Raw genomic sequence first — 26,273 nt, 5'->3', positions numbered from 1 at the left:
ACATACATATGCATGGTAGCATAATATGCCAGGGGAAAAAAACCTCTGCCACATATTTAAATTATTTTAGAATTTATTTTAGTCTACAAAAGGAGATACTTTGTCTCCAGCTGCTGCCCTCCATTCTTCACATACAGCTCATATATATCCCATAATCCTTGACGCCATTGTAAGGAGAAAATAATTCCAATTATTTGGTTGATTAAAATCTGCCTCTTAAGTAAAACACTAGGAAGATTCAGATCTAGAACAAGACTGACCCCTAGTGTTTTTCTTTTTTTTTATTTTTTCTTTCTTTCTTTTTTTTTTCCTTAGACAAAAATGACCCTTCTTCTTCAAGCCAGGTCCTGCCTTTTTGACCTATTGTCATTTGATGGTTTGTCACCTGTCCTTACTAAATAGCTGTCATCCCTTGAGGTCCATTAGGCACTTTTTTTGCTTAAAGCCCAAACATATATGGACGTCAAACCTTAAGTTCCTGCTGCCCACAGCTCGTGTTCACTTCTTTGCATGTTGTGTGTAATTCTGTAATTGATAGATGCTCAGAATGCTTCCCCTCAGCTAATGACCGCCGGCCTTGTTTCGTTAATTGTGTCATTAAATGCTCACCGAACGTTCCGTAACAGTAACGCAGCTCTGGGCTTTGAGCTATTTTTCCTGTTTTTAATGAGATACTGAGATAATGAGGCTTATTACTATTCTCAAGTTAAAGGATTTCTGGGAAAGCATTAGGTTCACAACAAGCGCTTGGAAACTTGGGGCAAATTTCCGCTGAAAAGGGATTCGGTGTGGAAGGAGCACAAATGGGTGTTGCCTCCGTATGTCCGCCTTCTCGGGCCCCTGGCAGAGGGTGCAGAAGAGCGGGAGTTTCAATGAGCTTCTATTATTTACACAGCGGCTGAGCTTTCTCAGGTCGCTGCCGCACATGCTACAGACGGAACCCGTCTGTATTTACTTTCCCTGGTGCTCACGTCCGGAGAGGACTCTGGAGAGCGGCTCCGGACGGGTTTGTCGGGCGCATTTCAATCTTTTAGCGAACGGAATTCTGGAGGTCCTCAGCCGCAGCCGGGCTGGTACCGGGAATGGGCTTTGGAACAGCCGCAGGGCCACCGCAGCCCCGCATAGCCCCAACTCATCCCTCTCCCTCCCAGCCCGCCCCGAAGGGTTCGGAGCACAAATCCCATGAGGAGCAGCTGCGGGATTTGGGGATGCAAAGCCTGGAGGAGGTTCAGGGGGACCTTATCACTCAACTACCTGAAAGGAGGCTATAGCCAGATGGGGTCGGCATCTGCTCACAGGCAACCCGATACAGGACCAGAGGAACATAGTCTTATAATGCGCCACCTTAAGCCTGACATTTGGACGAATTTCTTCACAGAAAGGGTGATTAGACAGGGTGAGTCTTCACAGAAAGGTGAGTGGGCTGTCCAGGGAGATGGTAAAATCACCATCCCTGGAAGTGTTCAAGAAATGACTGGACGTAGCACTCAGTGCCATGGTCCAATTGACACGGCAATTTTCGCTCACAGCTTGGACTGAAAGACCTCAGAACTCTTCCCCAACCCGATCCGTTCATGCGATCGTGTAGAAATGGCGACGCTCCGCGCGCGTTCCCGGCCAACGGCCGCCATTGGCCGCCCGCCATCGCCCGCCCCGGCCCGGCCCCCGCCCCGCCTCCAGCGCGCGGGCACGAGCGCGCGCCCGCCCGGCCTTCTCGCGAGATCGGGAGCTGCTCCCGCGCCCGGTTTGAAGCTGCGCGCGCGGACGCCGCGGCCGTTGTTGGCGCGCGCGCGGGGCTGCGAGGGGTCGGTGCCGCAGCCGCTCCTCGGCCATGGGAGCCAGAAAGAAGCTGCTGCAGGTCCAGGAAGCCTTTCAGCTGGCCCAGAAGCCTCACCAGAACCACGCGAAGCTCGTGGTGGCTCTGAAGAGCACTTATGCTCAGGTACGGCTGCCTCGGGCGGCCCGGCGCGGGGGGAGCTGAGGGCCCCAGCGGCTGCTCCTCTGGTCCCCCGGGGGGCGGGGGCCGCCTCCGCAGTGCTCCCCTAAAACGAACACCAGTGTGCCTAAGGAGAGCCCGCGACTTAAAAACAAGCAAGCAAACAAAAAGAACCCCAACCCTCCGCAAAAAAACCCCACGCAAATGCCGCAAAAGCAGGCTGCTGGACTCTTCTGCCCAGTTGTCTGCTGCGAGCGCGGCGGTGAGAGCTGCCCGCGGGTGCTGGTGATGCCGCGGGAAGGTGGGAAGGTGTTCGGGTGCCCGAGGTGTGGGTGTGACACAGGATATAATGGACGGGGTGTTGATTGTTGTCCTGGAATCTGTCGGCCTGGTGGAACCCCCGATTGCAATGTGCCTGCTGTGTAATTAGTTTATAGCAAAATACTCACCGACCGCTGACTGTAGCCCTTTAAAAATTTAAATTCAATTGGAAGCTGTCAATTGTAAGCCCACTTACTTTATTTTTCTGTGGTGCAGCTTTGAAAGATGAACCGGATAGTTATCTTTTGTTGTGGTTTGATTTTTTTTTTCCCCAGTTGGATGATAAAGAAAGCTTTAATGAAAAATTCATTCACTTCCTCAAGTATGCTATGATAATCTACAGGCGGGAACCAGCAGTGGAGCGAGTGATCAATTTTGCAGCTAGATTTGTTACTTCATTCTATGAGACGGAGAAAGAAGATGGTAGTGAGGAGGGAGAAGAAGATAATTTACTTCTAAATTATGTGTTTAAATTTCTGCTTGAGGTACAGTTAACATTTATTCTTGAATGTCTAACGTTTCTAACATAGAAAATGGAAACTTTTTGCAGTGGGGAAAACTTGCTGCTACCTGACAAAACCTACAAATTGGAACTTAAAAAGTGAAAGCAAAACAAAGCTAGTGCTTGACACGTAACACCATCCTCATTCCCCCAACACAAAAAGATCCACCACATCACATGCAATAATCCAACAACTGGATTTCAAAATTTGGGCTTTTGAGAAAAATGAAAGTTCTCCTATATGACTGTCAGGTATATTTATAAGCATGAAATTGTGGGAGTGTGGTGGAAATTAACTTATACTCTTCCTTTGATAACAAAAATATGAAAAGATCTATACAACTGTGGTTGGCATATGTACTATTCCTTTCTGCTTACTGCAAGTGTTACATGGAAAGATAAACAGTTCCAACAGCATATAGATACAAATAGAATTACATTTTCCTAAGCTATTGATTTTCCATGGTAAGATTATGGATCAGGCCTAAGATAACTAATCATAATTGCTAATGTCTTTTTCTCCTTCTAATGTTTTGTGGAGGCAGAGCAGTAAACTGGCTGATGCACTGCAGGCTGCATGCAGTGGTCAGCATGCTGCTTCCTTTGTGAAGGCACTGCTGATTTTCCAGTCACTGGTCCAGGCAATGGGCTGTAATTGCTTTTCAGTTCTGTGACTTTTTGAGATTACAAGTAAAATTAAATTGGAAAAGCTCTTGAAACAAAGAAGTGCATATTTCATTTATTCTGTAGAATATTAGGCAGTTAGATGTGCATATTAATAGCTTTATGATGGAAATGAGAAAAATGTGATTATAAAAATACCTTTTTTTTCTTTCCCTAAGTCTCACAATGCCAACAGCCATGCAGTGAGGTTTCGAACCTGTCAGCTTGTTAATAAGATTTTGGGAAATATGCCAGAGAATGCTGAGATTGATGATGACTTATTTGATAAAATTAATGGAGCTATGCTGATTAGACTTAAAGATAAATTTCCAAGTGTGAGAATTCAAGCTGTCTTGGCCCTGTCAAGACTTCAAGATCCTAAGGATGAAGCCTGCCCTGTTGTTAATAGTAAGTAGTATTGGTCTTTCACTTTTGTCTAATTTACATTACTTTAAAGTAGTTCAAAGCTTTTTTTTTTTTTTGAGCATTGAATAAGTGGATATTTGAGGGTAATCTTGTAATAATACATAAACTGTGAAACTTTGCTAGAGGAATTGGAAGACGCAAGATGTGTGTTCAAGGGGAAAGGACAACTGTTAGGAGAGATCTGCTAGACAGTCACACTGGGCTCAGGCTGCTCTGGACAGAACGTAGAAGTAGGCTTGTGAAAATGTGTTGTATACTAGAGTGGAGGTATAATACATGTTCAGTTCTAGCCCTCTAAGGACCCTATTGTACTGTTAATTGAATTAGTACAAAACTCTTAGAAGTGTAGAGATGATAAACTATTGTTGTCTCAAATTATGATCACTTTTCTAGAAGGGATCAGCATCTCTGCAAGGCAGGGATCTTGATGATGTTTGAGGGTTTCTTTGTGTATTGTATCATTCTTGCCTAAATTTCTATTTCCTTTGCCTCGAGGTAGACAAAGTATACTTTTGTACCAGCAGAGCTGGTATTTAAATTGTGCCCTGATTAATCTTTACATATTGCCTTTTGTGAAGAATTACTTAATTGGGGGTTTCTGTTGTTAAGGGAGCTTCTTTTAAATTTTATTTTCTATGTGATGTTTATAGGTTACTTATTTAGGAGCACATAAATTTCATAGTAAATCATTGTCTCACAGAGCAAGATGAATTTGTGTACACTGTGATTAAACTAAATTTATAATTGCTTTGAATTTTGAGCAAGGTTCAAGAATATAATAAAAGAGCATGAGCAATGTGAGGGATTTACTGTAAGAGTTTTGGTAGGCTTAATGGAGATTGTAGTTTTCCATTTATAGGAAAATTTGAGGGTCTAGTTCAAAAGATAATGAAAAGGTACAACTAGTGAATAGAGGTCTTACAGAGCCAATATTTGGAAATGTTTTATTTTTCTGCTAGTAAATGACAAAGTGGTTATTTATGGGTGAGATCTAGAGCAGCAATTTTTGGAGTTATTACCTGAAGATCTTACTTATGATTGCAAACATTATTTCTTTTGACATCATAGCTCAGCATGTAGCTACCTTAAAATCTTGGGGTTGAGACCCTGATCTGTTTCCTAAATTATCAGCTCTGCAGGGCAGGAGAGGGGGTTTGTAACAGCTGCTGATTTTTTTTTTTTTAAGTATTTTCTGTTTTTCTATGTTTCAAACTCGTATGAAAGCGTCATTATGACTATTTTATTTTCAGTTTACAGCACACTGCTTGAAAATGATTCCAACTCAGATGTGAGACGTGCCGTGCTGTCATGTATCGCTCCCTCAGAAAGGACTTTGCCAATCATTGTAGGCCGCACCATGGATGTAAAGGAGGCTGTCAGAAAGCTGGCATATGAGGTAAATTGGGTCACTTACCATTAATTTCAAAGGCTGACTTAGAAAAAAGGCTTTAAATCTTTGATTATATTTCACTTACCACTAAGAACAGTTAAATAATTTATTTTCATTTACCAAAATTTTGAGAGGGGCGGATTTAATCCAAGTTTTCTAGTTAAAACTGCTGAACTTGACTGTAGAACTTTCCTGATGGAAATTACTTGTGTGGTAGAATTTGTCTGTTGAAGATCAGGTAGTAACAGTATAAATTATGTATGCAGTCAGTTGTTTTTCTCTATGCATTCTGTTACTGAAGCAAATTTGTTTCTCTGTTATTGCATAGTGGATGTTAGGACCACAGGGGTAGTAAAAAATGGCATGGTTTTGGTTTTGCAAATTTGGGAAGTATCAACTGTTATTCATGTTTACATGCAGAGGTAAGAAAGTATGCTAACGTGTCTGTTCCTTATGCAGGCATCTTAGGGGAGATCTTGAAACAAAATGTTCCATTTTTTCACACAGAACTGTCTTCTGCCATTTTTATCTTAGGTTAGATTGGACTTTTCAACTGAATCTCTGTGTTAGTGGCTTTTTAAGGAAAGTACTAAGTTCTGCAATTTATTGTAGGTATTCATTACTTGGGCACTTTAAAGAGAGAGGATAGTTTTCATGTCCAGGTGTTACATTCAAGCAGAGCTGATGAGCTTCTAAACTATGTGTTAATTTTATTGTTTATTTTACTTTACATTTTCTTCCATGCACAAGGATCTGATAGTTAATTGTTGGTGCAGTACTGTTGGTATAGGTATTAGAGATTTCTTGGTTAAAACTCTAAGTGTAAAACCATAGGTAGATAATGGGATCGTTTGTTATCATATGTGGAAATGTGTTTTAATGTCTTAATATTTTTTAAGGTTTTGGCTGAAAAAGTTCACATGAGAGGTCTGACAATAGCACAGAGGGTTAAATTGTTGCAACAAGGACTTAATGACAGATCTGGTAAGAGACCATAAGTTTCTTAACATCTTAATACTAATGTTAAAGAGAGAATACTTTCTGATTTTAAAATGCTGGGGTGCTGTATGCAGAAGCTGTGATGGCAATAATAAGGAGCTCAGGGAGTAATGAGGTACCAGGAAGTGTTTAGACACATGAAATCTGCTTGCTGCTTTATTTTTCCAGGCTCCTTATAGTGAACAAACCAGAAAAGAATTGCACTTTCAAAAAACGTGAAAGACAATGAGCTTTAAAATAGGACCAAATGCTATTAAAATTTAAAAAAAAGTAAGTAAACACAGAATTAGAAAAATGTAATTAATTTGGTCTATTCAGAAATGCTACGTTACAGATATTTTTGTGATTAATAAATGTATTAAAGAATTTAAATATGAACATTAATATCAGTTTGAAAATATTTCCTATGTGCCTTCAGAGAGAAATCTTTTCAGCTGGTTAATTTTTTGTTTAACTAGCTTGAATTTTTTTTAATGAATCTTTGAGCCTTATGCATTTCACTATGGGGCAGCTTTATTCTTTTTAATGTCTTTTGTACTGTATCACTCTATAGAAAGAGCCATTCAGAATGTACCCATAATTGTGTGTCATGGTGTTGCCAAAAGATGAACACATCACCTGCATCTGAGCAAGACAATTTTGGCCTGCCTACATAGAACACCCTTTTGGTTTTTTTGTTTTGCCCAAGAGCAGCAATTGTATGCAAGATTTTCACAATAGAAGCTAGCAGTTTTACTGAGTGCTGATGTGTAATCTCCCTGCTTTGATTGAAAAGCCTGCACTAAGGTGAATTTTACTCTGAGAATTTCCCTTGCTGAATGATGTGCTGCTTGGGAATTGTGAGAATTATGATCTATGTGGATATTCACTTACAAAATAGGAGTGAAGTACTGGGGACTAGAGCTCTTTAAGGTGTGTCATGCATGCATGTGTTTTTATTGATCTGCTATAATTTTTGGCTATTTTTGGGGACCGTATTCTGTTCTTGACAGGAAAGGAAGAGACAATCATCTGACTCCTTTTTTATGCTGTGTAGAACTACCTTAGAAAGACCACCTCCTTCTGTATAGGAAGTTTTAGTCACTTTGCCCCACCTATGCTGAATTGGTCTGTAGTAGCCTACAGAAGTTTGCCATGTTCTCTTTCTGAAGTCCAGCATTGAAAAACCCATGTTCTGAATTACTGTTTCTTATTGATACACTAGTTTTCTGTTTTATCTAACTAGTTGCTGCTTGTCTGCTGGCTGCCACCACTCCCCCAGTAATCCTTGGTTTTGAGAGATACTTCTTAGGATGAATGCATTTTTCTTAGTAATCTTTCCAAACTGGGGAGGAAACTACTTTCCCTAACTTTTCATGTGATCCTTCACTTGTCAGGAACAAGTATTTGTTGTATTCCTTTAAAGAAAAAGTACAGCCTTTCTGCATGACCTATTTTTTGGTGATATTGGTGAGTTCAACATAAAGAAGTGTCTTCTTTTATGATTCATGACAGATACTTTCTTAGTGTCTGTCTCCACCTTAGGATGGTTTTACATCCCAGCTGTTGAGGACTTTTTCTTGACATCTAGAATCACAGGGTATGGAACATCTGCCAGGGTATTTAGTTTGACTGATATCATATGTTCCTGGCCAGGTGGGATAGGTTGTATTCCAAATTGGCTATTCTGTATTGCAAATCCTGTAACTCTGAAGGATACATCAATCTTTCTTGTGAAGGATATATATATCTTTATTGAATTTGCTTATCTGGGTAACTCTTGAGGTAACAAGTGAGGAGTCTGCTCATTCAAAGTACATACATTGAAACTTTGGATGTTTTTCCATGTTGACTTATAGGGCTTATAATTAGATAAGGTGTAGAGTACATAATCCACATTCTGCTTAGTTATGCTTTTCAGGGTGAGTTCAGCTCTCATTGTACTGTATTCTACTAGTTTATGCTTTTCACCTTCTTGGAGAGGTTTCTTATCCTTAGGACCATAATATAGTTTTTTCAAGGCCTTTTTACCATTCTTTTTGAACTCCAAACTATATTTAACTGCTGCATTTATTATCATGAGTTACATATAAGAGGAAAGATGAATGTTGTCAGTGTGTGTGGATTTTGTTTCTCTTATACTGGATATTGTCTTCTGAAAGAGCAAAATTGTTTTGCTCCTTAGTTATTATGTTTTTATCTCCACCAGACTCTTAGCCTTTCAACTTCCCTGCTTAAGTCTGGGTGAGTGCTTTAAAGATGTATACATTCCTAATGTTCCCATAAATATTTTTTCATTGATTAAGTAGTACTCTCTTGATCCAGGAATTGTTTCTTGTGGCAGTGCTGAGTAGGGAGTTAAAGTATCATATGTGAACTTCATAATCCATTCACATAATTGAAATAGCATGAGAATTCTGTATGTCAATTCTCATGTAGTATCCTGCCTCCAAAAGTGGCGACTCCTGAAACAGAGCAAGTATGTAACAATGCTTACCCAGAATGTTTGGGACTGGAGCATCTCTGTTACAAGGACAGGCTGAGGGACCTGGGCCTGTTCAGCCTCGAGAAAACTGGGAGGGGTCCTCACCCATGTCTGTCAGTGTCTGAAGGGAGGGTGGCAGGAGGATGGAGCCAGGCTCTGCTCAGTGCTGCCAAGCAACAGGACAAGACACAAGGAGCAGAGACTGGTGCACACAGTGTTCTGCCTGAACACAAGGAAGAATTTCTGCACTGTGCAGGTGACCTTGAGTCTCCCACACTGGAAGTATTCATGAAGTGTCTGGATGCAGCCCTGTGCCATGTGCTCTGGGATGGCCCTGCTTGTGCAGGGAAGTTGGACCAGATGATCCACTGTGGTCCCTCCCAGTCTTACCTATTCTGTGATTCTGATTTTGAATATTTCTTCTACAGGAGTTTGTGGTTTGTAGGTTTTCTGGGTTGAGATGCTGTCTTTAAATGTAAAAGTTTTTTGGATAGAGGTTTTGTTTTGGTTTTTTTTTTTTTTAATTCCTTGTGAGGGGAAAAATTACATTGCCTCAAAAAAAGGGTGTACCCCAGGCAGTTCTTGCTCAACAGGGTTTTTCTTTATTTAAGGTAATGTTAAGTTTAACTGTACAATAGCTTCTTTTGCAAAAGGACTTCTATAGAAACATGTTTTATGAAAGTATGTTTAAAATTTGATGTTTTTTAAACTTTGTTTTAAACTGTTTGAATTCCTGTATTATTAGATGCTGTTAAGGAGGTAATGAAGAAGAAGCTACTTCAAGCCTGGTTACAATTCACTGAAGGGGATGTTTTAGAATTGCTTCATAGACTGGATGTAGAAAACTGCCCAGAAGTGGCCATCCCAGTACTAAATGCTATGTTTTCATTATCTCCACTTCATGACATCATTCAGAACTGTAAAAACCTTGATAGCAGGTATGCAGAGCATTCTTCATTTCCAAAAGATGAGTGTTTTAAATAAAACTAAATTCCTTTTAACCTCTTAAGATACTGGCATGTTTCCACTGTAAGAAAGTTATTTCACTATTATTGATGCTTTTTAAAGCCAGACAGGCCCACACCTATAGCTTTGGAGTGCAGTGCATGTAGCATCCACTGATTTCGAAACATCTGTTGTGCTACTAACAAGAATGCAAGGCACTTCATGTGATACTGTGCATTTTCTCCCATAATAACAGACTAAGATTTTGCTATTGCTTATTAATCAGTGACAATCAGTCACTTAATTTCATCATCTGAGATTAGACTCCTACCACACTTCAAAATCATTTCATTCTGATTGATCTGACCTTTGTCCTGAGCAAAATGAAGCTTCCATTCTGAAAAACTGGGCTGAGATTTTTTTAAGTACCAGATCTCTTAGACTAATGACATTTTGAAAAGTAAGTCAAATTAGTCAGTTTATAATGAAGCTTACATTAATTTAATTTATGGAAAACACTAGGATTGTTTTTGTATGAAGTTTCTGAGTACAGCTTGAATGATGGAGTATCAGAATGATAAATGGCTAGATTTTTTGTCTGTGGTTTCTGTTTGATAAATTTACTTTTAAATAAAGACCTGTCAGATTAATGAGAATCTGTCAAAAGATCAGTTTTCATCTGCATGTTGCCTTGGGTGTTTTTGGCTGGGTTTTTGTTTGTTTTGTATGTGAGCAATCTAAAACAAAACAAAAATTGTTGATAGTTTACAAGTAAAATGGGATTCAAGGGAGTAAAAAGTACCACTGCAGAGTCTTTTCTGTTTTGAAGTAGAATTAATGCAGAACTTAATGTTCTGCTTCAAAAACAAAGACTAATTTCCATGCTTGGCATGAAAAATACTATGGATCTAAAAAGGAGTGGGGATCTCATGATGGATGATCTGTGTATGATGGCAGATGGATGATGGGCTTACAGAGTTGCTGAGAAAAAGTTGTATTAGATTTTGCATTTGACATACTGTGATTGCTACTCTACTGTTGTCTCAAGATCTTGTATTAAGAATGGAAGAAACAATTCAGAGAAGCTGAAAAAATATTTTAATGCTGTTTTGCATTTCTGTGGTTTAATGGTGTTCAGTTTTCCAGACTTGTGCAGTGATAACAATGTTTCATAAAGTACCTGGCTGGTTGCTCTAGGAGGTCTGAAGGGTTGGGCAGAACGTTTCTGCAAACTGAGCAGCCTTGAGTTAAAATACTGAGAAGGGCAATATAGTGAATGGCTTCTGGAGTTCTGTGTCCTCAAGAGAGAGGAAGTGATTTTTCTCAATCTCTATTTTTGTGGGGAATACCTTTGATGGAGTTTTATTTGCATTTTAGGAAATAATATTTATTTCTTATTTTCTAATACTTCTGTGTATTTATTATTTTAGACTCTTTTATTCATCTCTTCATATTGCTTTTTTTATTTTTGTTTAGAAAGCTGATTCCAGTGGAGGATTTAACAGCTGAGAATGTGTTATATTGGAGATGTCTTTGTGAATATCTAAAATCAAAAGGTGAAGAAGGTGAAGTTTTATTGGAACAGGTGTTGCCAGAACCAGCTATATACGCAGATTATTTATTGAGGTACATTGCATTTAAAAATAAATCTCTTACCACTAAAGTATATTTTTATTTTTAAATTAGAGAATATTTATTTTATTCAAGTGTTCAGGTGTTCTTCAAACCCAAAACTGTGCTTGAACAGGGATTTTAGCTTTTCTTTGCTTTTTTGAAAAGATTTTTGAGAGATTTTTTCAAGCTTGCAGAAATTGACACTTCTTCCAGTGTTGTCATTTGTGAAAATAAAGTAAAATTTTGCTGCTGTCCCTAAGAGAAGCATTTTTGAATTGAAACTTCCCTTCTCTTTTGCCTGCTTAGGCAGACATGCTTCCTAAAAACTTATGTTTGAAGGCAGTGACAGAGCTGCCAAATGAGCAGTTACAGAGCAGTTATTTAACCCACTGCAGGAGGGTGGAAATGAATGTTCAGGAATTTTGAACAGAATTTGCTTCTGAGCATGGATAATGCTGGGAAATCTTAACTGAGGTGCTGTACCTGTAAAACAGTGAACCTTCCTGAAATGATAATAAATCAGATATGCTGAAAAATGCATTGTATTGATGGATGTTCCCAATTAAAAATATGCATATTCTTTTCTCACTGTACTGGGTGTAGCATACTGGTAGTGATTACAGAAGTCATTGCTACTTTTCAGTGTGGAATGTGTTAACATGTTTCATAAACATTTAATAAAAGAAGCATCTGTGCTTCCTTAGCTTGGAAATGTATATCCAGTCTGGTGGGTATAAATTTATTCATTCATTATTCATTTTACAGTCCATGAAACATTTATTTTCCAAAAAATCTGTTCTTTCAGAGAACATTTGTTTTGTTTTCATCCAATCTTACTCAAAGTGCCTTCAGTTACATTACTCTTCAGGGTGAGCCTAAAATTAATCAGGTTTACTAGTAATTGTTTATGGTATGAACTGTTAAAGCCCTCATTGTTGAGCTGTTGTTTCAGGTAAGATTTTCAGTTCTCAGTTTTCAGGGGTACAATTGTGCAGTGCACTGTGAGGGTGTTGGTTAGGAGGAGCAGGAACATGTCGGTCACTGGGACTTCAGGAAAAAGCAGGATTGTGTGCTGCATTCCCATATGCACTGTTACCTGCTGCAGGTTATTATTAAGTGATCAGAAACAACTTTCATTTCAGATTTTAAATAGTAGTTATGTGTGAAGTTTTTTATCCTAAATTTGAAGAAATTGTATAAATTTGCTAAAATTAACAAGCTGTTACTGAAAAGTATCTACAAAGCTGAGGTAGAAAAAAGCGTATTTTTCACAGCTCATGTCAATATTTGAATTGTATTTTATGATATTGAATTTTGTACTTGATGTTTCACTTCAGATTTTCTGAACATGCATAACTCTCACTGATAGATGAAACTTTGATAAAAAAACAATTGAGTCTAGAAAAATAAAGAAATGGAACAAACTGATTACACTTTCCATGCTATATGGCTGAATGTATCTGATAACAGATTATTATTCTGTGATGACATATTTAATCAGATTAAGACATCACTGTACACTTCCATGATTTTCTTGTATTTTGTCTTGTAGGCAATATTACAATTTGAACTTGTAAAAGATACATTGTACCTAAATATGCAGAAAATAGTAAGAAAAATGGTGTATCTATACATTTGTTCCTAAGATGTTACCTTTATGCATTTTTACAGAACTGAAATCACATTTCCTATTGTATTACATTCACAAAAGGGATTTCTTGAAATGAAGTGCATTATTTTGAAACTGTACATTATTTGGTATAAATAACTTAACAAAAAATAATCTATGAAAAGAACACAATCATTAATTTTTAAGGTTTGTACCTAACCTAACCACTTGTTTTTACAGGACACAGAAGTGGTGGGATTTTTTATTGGGGTGGAGCAGGAGTGGATATTTGGATTTGTTTGGAGTGTATTTATTTATTTACTTATTTATTACTGTCCAACAGTGAACCTGAATGTAATTATATCTGTTCTGTTTGGATTCAGTTATCTTCAAAATATGCCAATTCTCAGTGAAGAACAAAAAGAAGACTTCAATTGTTTTGAAAACCTGATGACAAAAGAATTCATAGGCCAGCAACTGATTCTAATCATAGGCTGCATGGATACCATGGAAGAGGGAGGAAGGTAAACTCAAATATCAAATTTGTGTTACTGAGCTTAAGACACTCATGCCTGAGGACAGGTATAGAACCTCTGCTTGGAAAAGAACCTGATCAAACAGACAAAATACAGTTCTAATGCTAGCTGGAGTAGAAAGCAGTCTCCTTAGTAGAATTGGTCCCAACATTGTGCCAAATATTGTCTGCTTACTTTTATGGAAATGTAAGTTCTAATTCTGATTCAGCATTGTTAGGGGAAACAAATTCAGTTCTTTTTGTAATATATCATTGAGATTATGAAATTACAGAACTGCTTATTTGGAGTATAGTATGTAAAAAATAAAGGGAGAAAAATGCATTGCTTCACAACAGATGACTTGTAGCAAGTAGCCTGTTTGTTTCTTGTGTTTTTAAGCTATAACTGCTAAGGCCTAAAAGGCTACAAATATCTTAGATGCCAGGCTAAATTGTGTTAACTGAGTCATTCTTATAATTTTAACAGCCTTTTGGTATGAATTAAGAAGAGCAAATGAATTTGAAAATTCATACCATCACAGGCATTTTGTGAAAACTTACAGTTGTGATAGTATAAACACAGCAGTAATTTCAAACTCTCACTGGAATGTGTCAATGTGTGCCAGACTGGCAGGATAGTTTAAGCTGTATTTTTTTTTCTTTCTTTTTTTTTTCTTTCTTTTTTTTTTTTTTAATGTTTTCAGTCAGATAATTTCCATTAAAGCATTCTGCAGTATGGATACTGTTTCTGCTGGTATGGCTTTTCTTTGGATGGTAGGGAGATATTATTAAAAAATTCAGTAAAATCAGTAAAAGACAAACATTGCTAAGTAAGAAGATACATTGGCAGTTAAACTAGCTATGGACAAAAGTTTCATACTGTATTATGAAATCTTCATCACAAGTATCTCCAAGTTGGTAGGATAGTAACTCTTATGTCTTCCATATTCTTGAATAAGCAATCATTGTTTGTTTTTTCCCTCTAATCCAGAAAGCATCTGCTAGTTATTTTACAAAAGATTCTCATTTTACCTTCAACTTCAGCAGCACTTATACCTCTGCTTGTTGAAAGATTGCTCAGTATTGTTAAGGATGAGGACAGAAGGATTCAAATTGTAAGTAAATGTAAAAGCTTGTTTTCTAGTCTGTCTTCCCCATAAATCAAACAGCCTTTATGAAGCATTGTAAAAGAAATATCAGTATTTAAATATTGTCTCCTTCTCTCTTGGGTTTTTTGGCTTGTTGGGGTGGTTTTTTTGTTTTGTTTTTTTTTTGTGGTTTTTGTTTGTTTGTTTGTTTTGTTGTTGTTGTTGTTTGTTGTCATTTTGGTTTTAGGCATAGCTGCATTTTGTGGTTTTCTAGAGAGCTTTATGTTTAAAGATGTGACTGGTGTTGTAAGTCTGTCCTCACACTAGGAATGTGTTACACTTCAGTAGCCTGTTCCAGAATATTTTATTGTATTAGATGCAAAGTGTTTTGACAAAAACATTCAAAGTGAGGATGATGTAGATTTCCAGGTTTCATGTTTCTCTTCCTTCCTGTTAACTCAGATAGGTGCTTAAGGTCTTCTTGTTCCTTGCTTACCCAGCTGGATGGGAAAAAATGGGATTGAAATGTGCTCATGGTAACATGTTGTTTTCAAATTGAGGATTATTTACAGGGAACCAGCTGATAAGAGAAACTGCATGGATGTGGAATACTTTTTCAGAAAGATAATATTTTAAATTTGGAAAAGTGAAATGCTTAGTATATATCTGGACTGCAATTAATGGCACTAATATACTGTTTGTAACAATAGATTGCAGAAATTATATCAGAAGTTCGTGAGCCAATTGTTGCAATTGACCAGCCTATTGATGCTGCTGAAATAAGAAAGCGGGAGCTTAAGGTGAGCAGATTTGAGTTAATAATAAAAATATTTTTTTAAACTTAATCATCCAGAGTTTTCCATAGTAGGTTAATATTGGCTAGTGTCAATAGGGTATCACTGGCTAATACTGCAGAGGTTACTATGTTAATTTTCTTTTTACTTTGTATTTCAGCTGGCTGAAATAAAAGTGAAACTTGTCGAAGCAAAACAAGCTTTGGAAGAATGCATTACTCTTCAGGATTTTAATAGAGCATCAGTATTAAAAGAGAAAATAACTGAGTTGGAACACACAAAAAATGATCTGATAAAAACAGCAGAGCAACCTGAAATTAAAGAAATGCGTGTGGAGAAGGTCTCTTCCCTTCCTGTATTCCTAAGTGCTGGTTATGTTTTAAAATTTATTCTTAATTTTAAAAGAAGGTGTAGCTTGGCCTTGTCTCAAATACATTTTAAAAATTGAAATCAAACATTTATGGTATTAGTACTCTTCTTCTGCAATTATAGAAGCCAATAGTATGCTCTAGCAAAAGATAAATTGTATAGAAGCTGATGGTATGCTCTAGAAAAAAAAATTGCAGTCTTGTTCTTACTCTTTTTACTCTTAACTAACTGAAAATATAAAAAGGAATTAATTTTGATCATAGCTTATAGACAGATGATGACTAATATTCTTGCACAACACATGTGCAGTGGACAGGAAAAGTTTATTTGGGTAGGGTCAAATTGATTAGTGGCCCCATTCTTATCATAGGCAGAATTTGTATTAATAATGTTTTTCTCTTTTCCCTGACCAACCTGAAGAATGATCCTGAAACACTGTTGAAGTGTCTGATGATGTGCTACGAGGTTCTGAAGATCATGTCTCTTTCTAAAGGCATCGGTCCAACCATCAATGAAATCATTCAGTCTCTGGTACGTAGGAATGCAAAATAATTTGAACTCCTTAGTAAATGCAAAAATATTAAATGATGCCATTGCATTGTTCATACTGTATCTAGTCTGGTTTTTTGTGTGGATTTTTACAATTGTCTCCTCAAAACTATTTCAAGTACATCAAAGTGGCATCTGTATTTCGTAACTTGGAACTGTGTATTGTTTCTCTGCAAGAATGTTAATGTCTTTTATGAAGAAATGTTTAGGCTTGTTGTTGTGTGTTGGTTTTTTTGTTTCCCAGAGTGATCAACTCAGTTTTGTTTGAAAACAAGTATTTATTACAAACAAATACAAAGCAGAACACTCATGTGACTTTTGCCATTATTTTGTTGCTGATTTCAAACAACATATTCAATCTGCTTCTGTTTATATCTAGATAAACAGAGTATTTGATAGTTGCCATTTTCTAATACTGTATCAAAATAAATGATTTCTAATTTCAGGGTAACATATTTTAGTAGTCAGAGTTTTGTTTTCAGTTTATGTATTTTGTCTATAAAGTTTAATATTATTGTTTTCAGATACTTCCAGGTATAACTAATGTCCACCCAGCTGTGAGAAATATGGCAGTTCTGTGTTTGGGTTGCTGTACTCTTCAGAACAAAGAATTTGCCCAACAACAGCTTCCATTGCTGTTACAGGTAAAATGTCCAATAAGAAGTGAAATTATAGTCTTTGTGACTTAGTAAATAAATCTAGTCTTGTATCTCTAACAAGCTATCATACATAGTAATGTTCTTTGAGAACCAGTAATTCCTGATTTTCTGAAGATCTGGTGAGTGTGGTTTCCTGTAGATTTTTCTGATGTCTGATAAGATTCAGTTTATCTTGGTAGTAGCATATTTTACCTTTGTAAGGTCACCTGTTGTCTTAAAATTTTCTAGGAATTCCTTATCTTTAAGGTCTCACTTTCTCTTCCAAATCTGGGTGAAATCTGTCATGTATTTGTTACTCAATACAGAAAAGAGAAGCTGTAGGATTCTTTAAGCTTTCCTTGGGAAACCAAACTAAAAATGTGTCTGATGGTTTTCACACTTCTGTTGCATACTTCCTGTGATATTGGGTGTCTGATTTAAATTCTGAGTAATTAATATGTTTATATTAAGGATTAAGGAAGAGTTGTTAACTAGATGATAAAGCAATATTCAAACCAACAATAGCATGGCCAAACATCTGTGGATATGGAGCATGTTGGATGCTGTAATATCCACAGTTCCCAACCTTGTGGTGATTGTTGTGATAGCAAGCTAATGATATCAAATATGACACTTGTTAACCCTGGTTTTTGATCCTGGATTTGAGGGAAGTGTGGGTGGTAACTGTGCTTTTCTAAGAGTGTGTTCAGGCAGACATTGGAGAAATGACAACAGGAGTTGAACTGATGTGCTTGGCTCAGACAAGATAGTAGAGTTGTCAGTCATAGTAGGAGAGCTTTGGGTTCCTAAAAAAGTAACATTTACTGTTGTTTTTAATTTGGCTTTGAGTATGTCGCATTAAAAAAAAAAGTTTGTTTGGAGAGGATTTCAGTTACTTTAGTAACTTAAATTTTTGAGTTAAGCAATGTTTCTGCAGATTGTAAATCCCACAATCTCTATGTGGGCTGCAATCAGAAGCAGGGTGTTGGACTAAACAGATGTAGAATCTCTTGGCTAACCCTTGAGGCATGGTTTGACTTGCATGGAATTTGAACTATAATACCTATAGTAACCCATGTAACTTTGACTTTTATCACTCATTTGGTCCCTGTTGTCTTTTTACATTCCATGATTTTAATTAAGCTGTTCATTTGTTTAGCTATATTTCTGTAATGCCTAACACTCTGCAGCTACCACAGGCAAATAGACTTTGTTTGTCCAGTGTCTGTTTATGGGTTGAACAATAAAATTACATCTCATACATGGATGTTCACTCCATGAGTGAAATTAATTTGATTTTATGTAGTGCAAATTGCATAGATGACTTAATAAATTATTTCTCAGATTGTATTACAAATTTGGGTTTATAATACAAAGTTGGAAAATTGGTTCAAGTATTATAAAAAGTTTCCCAAAATAACCAATCTTATTAAAGAAAAAATCTTATTACGCCTAATTTCAAGACTGATGGTCTACTGGAAGATGATGTTTATTTTCCTTATTAAACCTAGGTTTTGCAAATAGACAACATAAAGATAAAGCTCAGTGCTTTAAAGGCAATCTTTGATCTACTAATACTGTTTGGAATTGAGCCTTTTAAAACCAGAAGAGGCAATGACTCTCAAAGTGAAAGTGCACACATTAGAACTGAAAATGGTGAGGATGAAAGTGAAACAATAGAGGAGGAAGAGGAGACTGCCACAGTTCACAGCCTTCTGAAGCTTCTGTCTGGCTTCTTAGACAGCAAGGTAAGGAATGTTATAAAATTTGCCTTAGTTTTGTTTTAAAATTATTTTTGCAGATGGCTTATCATCCCATTAGGTTGCCTGGGAATATTATGTGATGTGAATTGAAATTAATGGTCTAATATTAAAATACCTGTCCTAGAAAATGACTACAAGTTTGTCACTGGTACAGGCTAAGATTACCCTTAAGCAGCTTTGCATTCTATTTGCAGGTGGAAATAAGTGAATGTAGAGAAGTGATTGGTAAGACAGGGTATAGGCTATTGCAGTAAAGTATTAGTGAAAAACATGAAGGTTGGTGTATGGTGTATGTGATGAGCCCTTTGTTCAGTATTCAGAGCTGAGGACAGAAGCTGCAGAAGGCATTGCCAAGCTGATGTTCTCTAGGAGGCTGAGCAGTGCCAAGCTCCTTTCTCGTCTCGTTCTGCTGTGGTACAATCCCGTGACTGAAGAGGATACTCGGCTCCGACACTGCCTGGGAGTTTTCTTCCCTTTATTTGCTTATGCAGATAGGTAATGATCTTTGTAATTTGTTTTATGACAATATACATTCATCTAGCAGCTTTAGGAACCTTTTTTGGTCTTGCACTAGTAGAAATGGCACAAATGCAAATTAGATTTAGACATCTAATAGACATATAATTCACTCTCCTATGCCTATTGCTTTTGAAAGTACATAATCTCAACCTGTGACCATTCTGAAGACTTTCCATTAATGGCTTTCCATGTGACTTCCTTTTTTTTTTTCTTTCCTAAGCCTACAATCGAAACTCTTCTCAAAGAGATTGAATAAAATTAATTTAAAAATATGTGCTTTACTTATTTATGGTGTTGAGCACTACAGGTAGGCTTTGATGTGTCACTAAAAAGTAGCTAGCAGGAATGCTTCAAAAGAAAAGCAGTTATCAAAGCAGCAGGCTGCTGGGTTGTGGTTTGGGGTTGGTTTTTGGTTTGTTTTTGAACCAAGGAATACTCCAATTTAAATTCACAGCATATTCAAATCTCCTGTTTTGATGGTGGACAAAGGAGGTAGGGAGCTTATGTAAGGGAATAAGAGCTTAAATAGCAATTCTCATCTCCTTTTACCTGCTGCTGAAGGCTTACTTTTCAGTAGCTGCTAGTGATTTTATTAAGTTAGAACAAACTAAGTATTTATCTGCTTTTTTATAGTTAGGTTTTAATTTAGGTGTATTATGACACCTAAATTAAGTTACCTTACCTATTTTTCAAAACAAATTAAATTAAATTTTTGTGGCCTATACGTTGCCACATTAAGAGGAGTAATACAAGGGGGAGTTGTCTTGAAGAGGCAAAAAACCCCTAAGCAATGTGGTATTTGCTGTTGTCAGAAAAAAAAATGAAGAAAAATACCCAATTTCTCATAGAATGGGGGTTTCCCTACTCAAAATGCTTATGAAAGTAACAGAAAAATTGATTTAATATGTTTCCACTATCTCTGATAATGAGTAATGAATTTAACCTTTTAACACTGATAATCTTTTATTTGTGAATGTCATCTGATGCTGTGAATTTCATTCTCCTTTTTTGAGAGTTCAAGTGATTGCCCACCTGAGTAGTTCCATTATTTCCACATCATTTGTAAATGAAGCAATTTCTTGTGGCATCTCATAGATGATTGTGTTCTTGAAAAAATAACATGGTGTATGTGTTAAGCAAAAATCAGAAAAATCTGTGGAGAAAAATATCCTATGTGTTACTCTGGCTCATTGATTAGAATATCTGTTTAGTTAGGAAATCTTATTTCTTTTCTGTCTCAAAACATTGTCTGCATCCTGGATCACAAATGGTCCATTTTAAGTTGAGTTATTTACTTTCTTCTAATAATACAGATACTGGATTATTAGAAGTGAATTATTAAATACCAGGTGTAATTCAGAACTTGTCTGCAAAGTTGCCATTCAGTAAAGGAGAATTTGGGTAATAAATGAGATTTGGTGGAGGCTCATACCTAAATTTGATACTGATCTCTCACAGAATTTTGAAGTACCATTTTTTTCTGGGTGCTGCTCTGTTAATCTTTCCACCTGGTCACAGATATAATCAAGAGGCTTACTTTTTGAAATGAAATATTTGAACTCTGAGGAAGAAATTTTGATCCTGTTTAAATTATCTGTCATGTTGGAAGTGTGATGTGAGATGCTAGAATAGAGACAATTCTTATTCATGGAATGTATTTATAGTGTATTAAACTTGCAGGCAGCATAAGAGGAGAAGCTTCTGCCTTGTGCCTGGGTGTTTTTAGAGATGTTGGGGGTTTTTTTCCATTTACAGGGAATAATCTGAATGATACTTCAGTAATGCTTGAGCCAATAGAAAGCCTTAAAGCTGCTGAAAGGGGGAGTCCTTGCTTTGGTTCTTTTGTAGCCAATTGTAGTGCTCAAAAGGATTTTTTTTGTCAGCTGATTTTGCTCCGTAATCCAGCAGCAAATAATCTGCTTTTTAAAAAGTTACTTGCTTTCTTGGTTTTCTCCTGTAGTTATTTGGGTTCAAATAGGAAGTTAATAGAAATATCAGCAAAAGTAAAGGCTTCACTTCAACTGTACCTTGTACTTTTTGACATCTTACTGTTAAATTGTTTTGACAAGTCTTGTGGAACCACACTTCTAGACAACTTGCTGCACGACCAAGTGAAACATGATTTTTAGGCTTGCTTGGCAGGAGTTAGGAACTCTTCTGAGAAAAAAATCACAAGTATTTCTTCCAAAAATCCTGTTAACCACTGCATACTTTTTTGCCAAGTTTCCTTGCTTTCCTACACAATGAGAAGTACCCCCAAAGAAATATGCTAGCAGAAAGGAGGAATAAGCAAAAAACAAGATTAATCTATGAAAATGAATTAGAGAAATGTATTTATGGAAATTTTTTCTCTTGTCCTTCAAGATAGAACATGCCTGTATGTATCAGTTTCAGTAGTCAGGATGAATATTCAAATTCTTCAGAGGAAGGAAGCGTTACTTAAAACTCCTTTGAAATACCATGTGCTAAAATTTCAAATGGTGCTATGAAGCAGTTTTGATATCTTGATCTTGCTGGCTGTTGCTTCCAGGATTGGCTGCTCCCACTTTGCTTTGATTGATGTACAAGTCAGTGAACTTTCATCATGGAAGAGAAAACTTAATTTTGTCTTATTATGCTACTAATATTTGACTTCATTGAAACAGGTCCAACCAGGAGTGCTTTGAAGAAGCTTATCTTCCCACTCTGCAAACACTGTTAAATGCTCCTGCAACATCACCTTTGGCTGAAATAGATGTCAGTAATGTTTCTGAACTGTTCGTGGATCTGACCAGACCAAGTGGACTGAAATGTCAGTCCAAGAAGTCTCAGGACTATCAGGTACAATGTATTAAAGTGCTGGAAAGTAGCACTTGTGTCAGATTAAAAACTACTCCCCCTTAGTTTACTGCTACCTGTCAGGGCCTCTGTGGGATTCCCAGTGTCAGTAGTTGGATTAAATGAGTGCCTGTTCAGGTAATGAAGTCTTTTAGCTTGACACTTTCTTCCCCTTTTCCTTCCCTTTTCTTCCCCTCCATCCCAAATTTCCCATCCCTCTTAAAATTAAAAAATGTTAGTAGGAACTTGCACATGGCTAATTGTTTATGTTGTGGAAGGTATTTATAAAAATCAGTTGGTGAATGTACTGAAAATAGTGCATTTTAGGAAGATGTTTGCTGTGTAAAATTAGCCAACTGTTTAAATCAGATTGTTCTCACTGTTGTCTCTTGTAAAAATAGTTCCCAGCAAAATTTCTGATACCTAATTTCTTTCCTTTGCAGGAGTTAACAGTGCATGATACTTTAGCCATGAAAATTTGCAATGAAATCCTGGCAGACCCAACTGCACCAGATGTCCGTATTTATGCAAGAGCTTTAAATTTTCTAGAACTCAGTAGTTCTTCTACAGAGAATCTGCTGGTGCTGCTCGATGAGATTCAAGAGGTAGTGCATAAAAAGCATGGTTCTTACTTTTTTAATCATTAGTAGTCTAATATTCTGATACCCCTAAAAATAGGCCTTTTGTTTACCTTGACCATACGACTGGAATTTATCTTCTAAACAGTTTTGAAAATTGATTTTTGAATAATTTATAATAATCTCAGCTGATATCACTGCATACACCACAGACAGTATAAGCAGCTTGAAACAGTGTGCCTGACTTGATACATTGCAGTACAGTAAGTTCTTTTGTTAACTGTGGTGTAGTTATTATTTTTAAGTTAAAATAAATTTCAGTATTAAGTCTTGCAGTTTTGCAACTTATCTTTAGTTAATTATTAATGGCTGAAATTTTACACCTAAACTTATGGTATAATGGGAAGATCATTAGGCAACATGAAAAGGATGCTTGATTTAAGATGAAGTAGGAAAGGATTACAACAGTTTTACTTTGGTGCTTTTATTATTATGGAAAAAATTGAAATTTGGAAGTGTGGCACATGAACACAATGGTATATAGAAATGTTGGTAAGAATGCTGAACCCACGATGGGCATATGGTATTTTAGTGTTAGTATTGATGGAGAAAGTTTATCTTCTTTTAGCTTGACTGGTCACTTTCATATCACACAATGTATCCTTTATGCAGTAATTTCACCTAATCCGATTAGTAAGCAAATTTTATAGATAAAAGAAATAGTTGTAAATTCAAGTAGCATTTGACATGAAATGTCTGCTCTCCAGAAAGTGGAAGATAAACCTTGTCAAAGAGCTATTGAGAAGCTCCATATGAAACTAACCAAGGATCCCAATGTGGGCAAAAACCACTCTGGAAGAACTGAGGAAACAGGTCTGTCTGAAAGGACACAGGAAAGAGACATCACACAGTCTGAAAATACTGTTCACAATGAAGAAGGTAATTCAGGAGGGGTGTAGCATGTGTGCAATTCAATGAATTGTTTAGATATTACGAAAATAAGAAGTAACGGGACTTGGGAGGCAATTCCAGCTACTCCCCATATCACTTGTGCTCCAGCCCCTTCCCCAGCTCCACTGCCCTTCTCCAGACTCACTCCAGCAGCTCAATGTCTGTCTTGCAGTGAGAGGCCCAGAACTGACCATGGGGTTTGAGGCCTCATCAGTGCTGAGTGCAGGGGAATGGTCACTGCCCTGGACCTGCTGCCCACAAAGTCTCTGGTGCCAGCCAGGATGCCACTGCTGGCTCATGCTCAGCTTACAGACATTCAGCTCTTGGAGCTGCTCCCTTATCAGTGTCCTCAAATGGAAAATCACTGTTCCCATGCTCATGAGCCTCTGATTCAGGGGACTGGGCAGCCTGAGCTCCATCAGTAATATTAAAGAATCCAGCAAATCCAGCACTGAATGGCTCTGCTTTTTTCTCTAGTCCTGCTAGTCAGGTGACTTACCATCTTCAGCAAGTGTTCATCCAGTGTTTTGTTTGAATTTTCTCCTGCCTTTACTGTACTTTCAAAAGTCCTTCTTTAACATCTCACAAAACACTGACCACATTCAGCTGTAATTGAACTTTGGCCTTTGGTGCCTTCTCCCCACATGTATGAACACAGCTCTGTCATCTTCCTGGAAGGCCTGACCTGCTAACTTGCAGAGATCCTGCAGTTCCTTTTTCCTCTTGAGCTTCACAAAGAGGTCCCTGTTCACACAAGCTGATCCTCTGTCCTGCTTGCTCAGCTTCCAACACAGTGGAAGGAGCTAAATAGTCATCAAGAATAGTTTATGTATTATTGACCTTTGCTGGGGTGGAGTTACAGCTGAGTGACATTTTAAACTTCCTGTTAGCTTTATTAGCTAGTTTCTGGTTTAGAGAAAAAGTGAGGTTCAGTTGTGTGGCTTTTTAACACAGCAGCCAAAATTTAAAATCCTGGTATTTAAGATAATCAAGTTTTAATTTATGAGTTCTGCATTTGTTACTCTGTTTAACAGAAAATAATGAAGATGCTCTTCATACTCCAGTTAATGAAGTTAAAGAAACTGCAAAATTAAGATCCACAAGAAGCAAAACTGGCAGAGGTACAGTGGCTACAATATTAGTTGTTTTTAATAAAATAATTTCATACTAACTTTTTGTGAATGTATAGATGGGAAAGCCATTCATACTCTGTTGTAGATTTACAGTTGTATTTGTTAAAAGATTAAAGTTGTTTGTTCTTTGGAAATTTTTGTGCTGTTAGCCTCTCCCAATAACAGAGATTTCAGGAAAGAGAAAAGGACTGGCTACAGGCTTGCAGATAACCCAGCCACAGCCACTGACAGTAACATACAGGTGTTCCTGTGAGAAGGAGAAAATTGTGGGGTTTTGGTTGTTGGCTTTTTGTGACCATATTCTATCAGTGCAGACTGCATATTTCTATGTTAGATGCAATTTCAAACACTGAAGAAAAGTAGATACAAAACTAGTTTAAGAAAATAAATGATATCAGATATGAAAAAAGACTTTTGCTTATACTTAGGTCAGCGGAAAGCGTCAGAAGTGAGGTCTGTGAGCAGAAGAAAAACTGGTGCAAGTGTAAAACGCGGTCTTGAAAGGTAAATCCTTCTCTCCCCACCATCAAAACGATGATGTCTGTTCTAGCAAGGAAATTTAATTCAAATGTTTTTCTTTCCTAGACATATATGTTTTGATATTCTCTGTTCCAGAAACACTGATAATATTATAAGGAAAAAAATTTCTTTGAACTGGTACTTTTGAAACAGTGGCAGGTTCTGCCAAAGGAGCTTGTAATATTTTTTGAACATACCTTTTGTGTGTTAACAGATATTCTAGCTGAAAAAAATCAGATTTTTGGTTTACATTATTGCTCTTCTTCTAGTTAAGTTTTTTCTGCCTTTTTAAATCTGTTCTGTGGAAGTATAAATGTTTTAAATTTAAATTCTTTTTCCCCCTCACAGTTTTGTTTGTTATCCAACATGTAGTTGACAAGCATCTAGAAATGACTGAGAAGTGAATATAGACAATGGATTTCTTCCCTTATGATTTTTCAGGATACAAGCATTAAAACAACATCATCTTTGTACTTTTCAGCTGTGTTCAAATCTTTCTTAAGCAAGTAATCCATTTACTGTGGACTTTATTGTGACCAGGGTCAGTCTCTCCCATTTGCCTATTTAATGTGTTTGCTTTGATTCCATCTAATTTTGGAGGAATTTGGTTCCATCTAATTTTGCTGATTTTGCAACTCCTTATCACGTGGTTATCTTTACTGATACTGCTGTATCACTTGAAAATACCAATATATTCTCAAAAAATAAGAAGTGTTTAATTGGTAAGAAGGATTTTTGATCTTTAAGACCATGTTTCAAGTTTGTTCCTATAAAAGCTCTTCACTTTTAGTCTTTTTTACCTAACTCTTAAACAATCTGTGTTTCAGTTGTGATCAAATTCCAGAACCAGTCCCAGTGTCAAGTTCGAGGCCTCAGAGACGAGCAAAAACTTTGGCACTGGAGAAAACCCGAATGAATCTTTCCAGACTGTTAAATGAGGAAACAGATGAGTGAAGACAGGAGAGGTGCCTTTGTCAACACTGGTAGTTAACATCAGACTTGAAAATAAGATTTTTTTCTTGCTAGTCATATTTGCTCCTTTTATATGAATCATTTATAATTCTACATTTCTATATTATTTTTTTAAATAGATGCTTGTATTTCTTGTAATTCCTGATATAAAGTCCCTCATTCATGTAATAAAAATAGATTAAAATATTACCTGGACACAA

The 26,273-nt window shown here is 36.9% G+C and overlaps 1 protein-coding gene across 1 annotated transcript; it reads left to right on the top strand.

The window, feature by feature from the left end:
• Positions 1 to 1,746: 1,746 nt before the first annotated feature.
• NCAPG (non-SMC condensin I complex subunit G) lies at positions 1,747 to 26,273 on the top strand. The gene is made up of 21 exons (XM_071432652.1): positions 1,747 to 1,942; positions 2,533 to 2,742; positions 3,602 to 3,830; positions 5,099 to 5,244; positions 6,138 to 6,222; positions 9,447 to 9,639; positions 11,123 to 11,272; positions 13,253 to 13,393; positions 14,375 to 14,498; positions 15,182 to 15,271; positions 15,426 to 15,605; positions 16,055 to 16,165; positions 16,708 to 16,827; positions 18,333 to 18,569; positions 18,898 to 19,079; positions 21,749 to 21,923; positions 22,364 to 22,525; positions 23,266 to 23,437; positions 24,484 to 24,570; positions 25,011 to 25,086; positions 25,929 to 26,273. Exons 1-21 carry the CDS (start codon positions 1,832 to 1,834, stop codon positions 26,053 to 26,055), a joined length of 3,108 nt encoding a protein of 1,035 aa, XP_071288753.1. The 5' UTR covers positions 1,747 to 1,831; the 3' UTR covers positions 26,056 to 26,273.

This window comes from Agelaius tricolor, unplaced genomic scaffold, assembly GCF_023055355.1.
Source record: "Agelaius tricolor isolate 1412-34295 unplaced genomic scaffold, bAgeTri1.0.p SCAF_8, whole genome shotgun sequence".
Classification (NCBI taxonomy): Eukaryota; Metazoa; Chordata; class Aves; order Passeriformes; family Icteridae; genus Agelaius; species Agelaius tricolor.
The sequence above is the reverse complement of the archived record's forward strand: the minus strand, read 5'-3'. Positions and strand labels throughout refer to the sequence as shown.